This window comes from Neovison vison, chromosome 3, assembly GCF_020171115.1.
Source record: "Neovison vison isolate M4711 chromosome 3, ASM_NN_V1, whole genome shotgun sequence".
In the NCBI taxonomy this organism is placed as follows: Eukaryota; Metazoa; Chordata; class Mammalia; order Carnivora; family Mustelidae; genus Neogale; species Neogale vison.
Genome location: NC_058093.1, coordinates 12,846,340 through 12,854,783, shown reverse-complemented (window position 1 = coordinate 12,854,783; position 8,444 = coordinate 12,846,340). Strand labels below are relative to the sequence as shown.

Genomic DNA, 8,444 nt, shown 5'->3' with positions numbered 1-8,444 from the left:
TTGCTTTCACGAGACGACACCCATTCAGAGAGCCGGGGGTTCAGAAAGCAAGAGGACAAATGCCTTCTGTGTGCCCAAGCCCCGTAGGGAAAACGGGAGTCTCCTCAGAGCCATGGCAAGCATGAAGGGTTATATTCCTCACTGGTACAAGCACTGGATGTGCTGCTGACACGGGGAAGGGGATAGAATTGTCTAGACGGAGAGGGGGGACCAGCACCTCGTTCAGTGGGTCCAGCAGGTGTAACAGGAGCAGGAACCAGCTGCTCGTCCCGAGACCGTAGACTTCCCCTACCATCCCGACGTTTGGTCACCGTGTCCCATCTGTGTGTGGGACCAGCTGAGAGTAACTGTAATCTTGACCAGAGTGGCTGGGCCTTCTGGGACCAACTATTCCTGAAGGGGACAAAGAAGCAGCTAGAGAAAATGGTTGGGCGCTTGGGTGACTCAGTTGGTTAAGCGCCCGACTCTCGATTTCGGCCCAGGTCGCGATCTCAGGGTCGTGGGATGGAGCCCCACACCTGTAGGGCTCTGCACTCAGCATGGGGCATGCCTGGGATTCTCTTTCACTCTCTCAAATAAATAAATAAATCTTTTGTTTAAGAAAGTGGTTATAGGGAGCCTGGGTGGCTCAGTGGGTTAAGCTGCTGCCTTTGGCTCAGGTCATGATCTCAGGGTCCTGGGATCGAGTCCCGCATCGGGCTCTCTGCTCAGCAGGGAGCCTGCTTCCTCCTCTCTCTGCCTGCCTCTCTGCCTGCTTGTGATCTCTCTCTGTCAAATAAATAAATAAATAAATAAAAATTAAAAAAAAAAAAAGAAAGTGGTTATATTTCTTGCTTGTGTGAGAATTGGCTGGATGGGGATGGTATGAGAGTAAGTCCCTGCACTATATGCCTTTTTATATTTTTGAACTGTGTGAATGTATTATTAATTCAAAGAATCTAGTAACTATCCTTTAACGGATATGCTTAATCGAGTCCAAACAACTGGTTGCAAGTATGTGGTTTCAAATGAGCCTTTTTGAAAAAGTATTTGATTGATATCCATGCCATTCAGATTGTGTACCAACTCACACAAGAAATTTTCATACAGACCCTTCTATTTTTGCTGCTTTAGAGTTCTCAACTGTGACAAATAGAAAATAAGTGCCTAGTAACTAACCATCCTTAGCCCCAACAGACCAAATTTTTACAAAATATGAATAACACTTACCACTGTTTAAAATGATACAGATGATAAAAATTTTTTAAAAAATATTTTATTTAACAGAGAGAGAGAGAGAGAGCGCGCAGGGCAAAGGGAGAGAGAGAAGCAGGCTCCCCGCTGAGCAGGAGCCGCATGTAGGGCTTGATCCCAGGACCCCAGGATCATGACCTGAGCCAAAGGCAGACAGTTAACTGACTGAGCCACCCAGGTGCCCCCAAATAAATTTCTTGTATTCACATTAGATTACACAGTTAAGCATTCTATTTTTCAGAGTTAAAACTTTTTTTTGTTACTTTCAACTGATTTGGCCCTGGCTACTCCCACTAAGTTCCCAAGCTCTTCTCCTTATGTGTGCAAGAATCTTGCATAATTTTTTTGTCCTGCCCGTGACGCTTCTGTTGTCGTCTTCTTTCTCTTTGGGCTCCAGTCCCCACTTCTTCCCTTAGACCCCTGCCGCCTAGTGAGGCCTCCAAAGTCAGCGGACAGGCCTGCACACAGCCGGATCCCAGTCGCTTCAACCAGGTGTGCTCACGGCCTCCAGGGACCTACAGGCTCCCATAGGGCCAGCCCGATTTTCGGCTTTCCCACCCTTTACCCAGTGCTCTCAGCTCAGCCCCTCCTCCCTCATTCACTTCCTGAGTCACTGAGTCTGTTGGCTCCGTGACCTTATCATGCAAATTCTGCCTGACAGAATGTCAGTTTACCTCCTGACTTCCTGGTCCAAAAAAGGCCTCCTTCTTATTCTGGTTTCTCCTCCTCTGATGGCCTCCAAAAATCAGATTAAGGGAACTGGGTGCATCCCCGATGTTTTAAACTACAACATACAATTTAGAACTCTTTTGCTCTGTGTTAGTCTCTTCAATATATGGGAAACGGAGCAGTGAAGTATTTCTGAAACTGACACTAGATCAGGTGTTTTTTTTTTTTTAAAGATTTTATTTATTTATTTGACAGAGAGAAATCACAAGTAGACGGAGAGGCAGGCAGAGAGAGAGAGAGGGAAGCAGGCTCCCTGCTGAGCAGAGAGCCCGATGCCGGACTCGATCCCAGGACCCTGAGATCATGACCTGAGCCGAAGGCAGTGGCTTAACCCACTGAGCCACCGAGGCGCCCCTAGATCAGGTGTTTTTTATAGACAAAAAAAAAAAAGGGTTTTATGATAATATATTGAAAACGTTTTTACGTTGCCTTTTCTCTCCAAATTCCAAAAGAGTGTTAACCAGTTGAATAGCTGACGTACATGAGTAAAATACCACTCTTTTGCTGTCAAATGCACATGCACAGACACACAGCTAATCCACAGTAGGAACAAAACCAAACCTTGCAGAACTCTTGCGATCTTCCTATTTGTGGCCACTGAATCGAACATATCCTTGGGAAAAGTAATAATGTATTTATTTACTGAGAAGCCTCTTTCATTCTAGGTCTGTAACTTGCGTTACTAGTCCTGTCAGACTGGATGGACACAGAAAGAAACAATTTGCTTTTAGAGCAATATTTACATGACATCCTCAGAAACAAATCAAACTTAAACTTGGCTACTGTGGCTATTGCAGAGTTGGTCTGGTGGCCTCTAGCCTAGAAAGTCTAAGTAAATGATTTATAAATAATGATTCATCTTTAACCTAATCAGACTTGAATAATGTTTCTAAAATTTGTGTCTTTTTTCCGCAACAGTATAAGAATATCAGTTGGGATTAACAAACCACCTTTTCACTTGTGAAGATTGAAACACCTGGGGAAAAAAAAGAGAGAGAATAATTATAAAAGAGTGCAAATACCCCAACTTTTGCTTATAAGGAAAACAATGAATAGTTGTAAAATTGGATGGGTGGAGCTTTATGGATACGAATAAGTACATTTAGGTCATTCTTATTCTTCCTTGGCTCCCATGTTTTCATTTATAAAATAAATGAGAAGCTGGAAGAGCTCAGAGATTTTCACACATTTTCAGCAGAGGTTTAAAATGTTATCAGAACACACACACAAAATTTTAGTGTGGTATAAATTCAAGAAGGTCAATGTTTTAACATTTGCTTATAAAGCAGATATGTGAGAACAATGATGCTACTTTGAAGAAAGCAAAAATCTGAAAATGCAGGTAAAGGATGACAGTTAAAGACTCAGAATGTAATTTATATCTACATCTTTATTTTAATTGCACAGCATGGGTATCATTCGGACACAACAAATAGCTTTAAGTGGTAAAGCAGCAAAAGAGATTTTGGGGGCTTGGTTTTGAGTTTTGTTTTTTTAAGTTTCTCTTGCGATCTGAGGATGGCCTTTATGTTGAAGTTTGTACAAAAACTTGACAACCCAGTTCATTCACTGGTGGTCTCCAATTTGTTAAAGTTTGGCACTTAGCCTATCTGAGTGTGTGTGTGTGTGTGTGTGTGTGTGTGTGTGTAGCTTTTCTTGATTGAATACTAGTGTCAGGCACAATGCGGTGCCCTTTACAAACCTTGTTTTATACAGGCAGTAGAGTGAATTTGCCATCATATCCAGATTTTAGTATTTGGAACAACAGAGGTAGGGAGAGAGAGAATAATTAAAGGGCTAGGAGCTAGGTATTCTGCCCTCTATACGTGGGTGCATGTTATTTAATTATTATTTTGTAATGATTTAAGATATAATTTTAAATGTTGACTATTTTGATTTTTGCTGTTATTATGAAAAGAGAAACAAAAGTCTCACCAGTTGTTTGGTCTGATTTAGCAAAACTATCAATGCAAGTTCTTGTGTGACAAAGCAAAATGGAATTAAACATATCTGTTAATACGCATAGGTTGTTTTAGACATTTAATTGGAAAATTAGAATTCAATGAAAAAACTTTTTTCTCTGAATTTATGATGTAGTTCTCAATTCTGCTTTCATATTCGGCATTAGAAAATGTTGCCCAGTAAATGTGTAGAAAAACGGTTTACTTTTCCAACAATAAAAGTATCTTTCTTTTTGTCAGCATATATCTCCCAGACTGTTTTGGTGGCCGTGCTCCAAAGCCTTCAGTGGTCCGGGTTTTATGTTAAGCTGCACTACAAAATTGTAGCAGTTGAGCTCAACGAATACAACGAGATACCTCTTTTAAATGGCACTAATTAATTATAAATGTGGGAAGCAATCGATTTTAATTTGATGTTTTGCACTCAAGATATAAGTAATTCTCAAAAGAATCAGGGAATAGGATTTTGAAAATATCTTAATCCACAGCTTCCTCATTTTATATTTTATTTTAAGATGAAAAGAAAAACTGGGACAGCTGGCTGGTTTAGTCCATGGAACATGTGACTCTTGTCACAACATGAGTTGTGAGTTCAAGCCCCATGCTGGGTGTAGAGATTACCTAAAAATAAACATCTTTTAAAAAGAGAAGAGGGGCGCCTGGGTGGCTCAGTGGGTTGGGCCACTGCCTTCGGCTCGGGTCATGATCTCGGGGTCCTGGGATCGAGTCCCGCATCGGGCTCTCTGCTCAGCGGGGAGCCTGCTTCCTTCTCTCTCTCTGCCTGCCTCTCCATCTACTTGTGATTTCTCTCTGTCAAATAAATAAATAAAATCTTTAAAAAAAAATAAATAAAAATAAAAAGAGAAGAAAATGAAAAGAGAAATTGCTGTTTTTTTTTGTGTAAGATACCCTGACTTTCCTTATCGGCATCCAGAGCCATGCATGTTTAGTGTTAAAATGTTGGGTAAGATTTTTTTTTTTTTTTTAAAGATTTTATTTATTTATTTGACAGAGAGAGCACAAGCAGGCAGAGAGGCAGGCAGAGAGAGAGGAGGAAGCAGGCTCCCTGCTGAGCAGAGAGCCTGATGCGGGACTCAATCCCAGGACCCTGAGATCATGACCTGAGCCGAAGGCAGCGGCTTAACCACTGAGCCACCCAGGCGCCCCAAAATGTTGGGTAAGATTTAAAAATGAAACTAGAGGGACTCTTGGGTGGCTCAGTGAGTTAAAAGTCTGCCTTGGGCTCAGGTCATGCTCCTGGGGTTCTGGGTGGCAAGGGGCCCTGCTCATCAGGGAGCCTGCCTCTCCCTCTTCCTCTGCCCCTCCCCTTGCTCCTTCTCTCTCTCTCTCAAATGAATAAAGAATCTTAAAAAAAAGAAACTCGATTTATACATCTGTGCAATCCTAAATGTCCTTAGAATACAGTTTGAAAGCTAGTCAACCGGCTGATGTTTTTTCTTTCTGAGTAATTTATCTTTCAGCTTAATATTCTTACCTTTTAAGAAATGACAGCAATGTTATGCTATAGGGATGGACCAAGGTTTAAATGTCTTCGGGTCATCTCTTGGGATCTAAGAAAGAAAGTAAATCAAATTCTTAATGTCATAATGCCATTGCAATAGCTCATCAGAAAAAACTATCTTGAATCTGTAGCTTTTGAAAAAAAACTTTTTAAAAAGATTTTATTTATTTATTCGACAGAGAGGCAGGCAGAGAGAGGGAGGGGGAAGCAGGCTCCCTGCTGAGCATGGAGCCCAATGTGGGACCCCGAGATTATGACCTGAGCTGAAGGCAGATGCTTAACGACTGAACCACCCAGGCGCCCCTGAGAATGATGTATCTTAGGAAATGTTTGGGGGAGGATTGTGGGAAGGGGAGAGTGGTTCGGTGAGAGTTGTTTGCATGGGAGCCTACAGACTTGGTCTCTTCTGCAGTGATCTGAGAACAGCCTTGTCTACACCTTTAGCACAGGTATGATTTGTGTGGATCAGCGCCTTTGCTAATTAACCCCCGGGGCTCATTTATTATCCTGGGCTACAAGCCCCAAGAATTTAAGTTGTTTATCCTTCTTCCTTGGGCTCCTTAATTCCTGAGTCCTCTGCTTGGAATTCCCCCTCTTACGTCTGGCAAAGAGTGGGTATCCACCCCCTCAACCCCCGCACCTCCCATCCCCCCCCCATTTTTGTTTAGAGAGTTGGCTTTTAGTTACAAAAGTGCTCAAAACAAAACAAAAACAAACTTCCCATAAGTAATGGAAAGTTATGAAGATTCCAAAAAGCTTTTCTCCTGATAGTTCTTGCACAGAAATACAAAAAGACAAAGAACCAAAACAAGCAAAACACAACTTTTAACTTCTTATCTTTACAAATTCTGCTCTGTTTGCTTTTAGTATGTATTGAAATGTAAATGGAGGCTAGGTTTGCCTTTCTCAAAGGGCCTTCCCGAATTCTCTACCTCACCGGCTGGGGAGTTGCTTGGCTATCTCGTCTACAATCAGCCTGGTGCACCCGGGCTGGGCAAGACCGGGACAAAGCTCCTCAGTGTAGTCTGAGGTAGATTCAGGTCAGCTCCTCTGCTAAAGGGAATGGAATTTTTACTCTTTTCCAAAACCGGCTTCCAATTCTTTTCACCAGACCTAGGCCCCCAGGGTGCCCCTCAGCTTCGGAACACAGTCATTCCTGGCCTTCTTGAGTCTCACCCCTCCCTAGCTCTTGGAGTGAGGACTTAACTTCTTTGGGAGAGGGGGTCTCCGAGGCCCCACCTCTGGGACTCAAGCTGCTCTCCATTCGCTTTTGGAGATCTTCCCTTTATCTTCTTTCCCTGGTGCCATCATCTACTTCTTAATGAAGGCAATATTCGCTATGACTGTCAAGATCAATTCTGCTTTTCATGAACTCTCTGCTTCTGAGCTATATCTGGCCCGATCTCATTGGTCTCAAGGTCTAGTGGCAATGGGGAGTTGCCATCAATGCAGGACTTTTTACCATCATCATGGTGCAGTAAAGCACTAAGTCAGCAGGCTGGCTTGTCCCAAACTGGCACACTTCAAAAAAAGCTTTAGCCCCAGACCAGCTCCCGGGAGGTAACACCAAAGGCCTTAAAATGCCAACTGGTAAGATGTCTTTGTTTACCTCAGCCCTTGAGTCATGTGGTATCATTTGACCTCTGGAAGGTCTGGACACTGAGTAACTAGGGTCAGATGCAGATAACTGGTGTGTACTTGACTGATCTCTAATAAAAGTTCTGGAATCAAAGGCTCAGGTAAGTTTCTTTGGTCAGCAATGCCTTGTATACCTTCTCACCCATCATTGCTGGGAGATTTAGGTGTTATCTGTGTGACTGCCCTGGGAGAGGACAACTGGAAGTGGGTGCCTTGTCTGCCCTGGACCCTGCCCTATGTTCCGTTTTCCTTCGCTGATGTCAGCCTGTAGCTTTTCACTGCAATAAACCACAACCGTGAGTATACCAGCTTTTCTGAGTTCTGTGAGTCTGTCTCACATTAAATCTGAAGGTGGTCATGGGTACTTCTGACTCAGTCATCTTCGTTATCATCACCATCACCGTCCTCGTGGTCAGTGTGCCTTGACCATTATGTGTGACAACTGTGAAGTGTTTTTCATGCGTTATCTTAATCACTCTTGACTACAACATTGTCAAGTAATTAGAGTTATTCGCTCCGCATACCTCTCCCCTCCTTTCATAGATAAGGAAACAGGACAATGGGAGAAATCATGTAAATCCCTAAAGGCAGAGCTAGGGCTCCCGGGCACAGCCTCCTGACTCTAGGGCCTGTGTCTGAGCCCCGGAGCGTGCACTGCAGCTCCTGGCCACTAGTTCAGCCACTGCCTCTTGCCCGTTTCACGCTGTTCACTGCTTGCTTCCCTCTCTGCATCCAGCCTTGCCCTGTTCCCTTTCAGCTCTGTGCCTGCCTCTCTTCTTTCTCTGCTTCTGGCAGCTGGAGGAGGCAACTTCCTGACACCAGGTAGGAGAGCTTTTAGCTACAAAAATGCACATTCGGTAACAGAGAGGCAGGGAGGAGGAGAATGAGATGAAGAACATGAGGGCACATGCCCGTCTGAGAGTGTGTGCACGTGAGCACGTGTGTGTGTGTGTGTGTGTGTGTGTGCACCTCACGGGAACAGAACGGCAGACAGTGCTTGGAGCAAGGCCCCCTGGGAGCCTCCACCACGAGCCCGCTCCTGAGCCTGCGGCTGTGTCTGTGCTCCAGCTCCCGGGGCGCACGGGGCCGAGGTGTGTCTGGGCTGCTTTGAAGGCCGTGCCAAGTGCGTGTGGCTGAGCTTTCAGCAGAACAGGATGCGGAAGGCGTGTTTCTACATGTGATGGGGGAGGCTCCAACACTACAAAGGAGCAGAACGCAATCTTGTGGGACGGGCAGGACCTCTCCCTCTGCTCAGAGAAATGTAAGGCAGAGCACAGGGTATGCGGTTGAGGACTAGTGTGTGGGGACAAACCAGCCGAGGGCAGTGCGGGAAACCGGGCTGCTGACAGCGCGGAAAATGC

At 44.3% G+C, this 8,444-nt stretch overlaps 1 protein-coding gene across 1 annotated transcript in view; it reads right to left on the bottom strand.

The window, feature by feature from the left end:
* Positions 1–5,415: 5,415 nt before the first annotated feature.
* The window catches only part of LOC122903471 (aldehyde oxidase 2), a 73,444-nt gene continuing 70,415 nt past the window's right edge, over positions 5,416–8,444 (bottom strand). Inside the window, exon 34 of the mRNA XM_044244346.1 lies at positions 5,416–5,494. Coding sequence (XP_044100281.1) covers positions 5,441–5,494 — 54 coding nt within the window. The 3' untranslated portion in view covers positions 5,416–5,440. The remainder of the gene's footprint in view (positions 5,495–8,444) is intronic.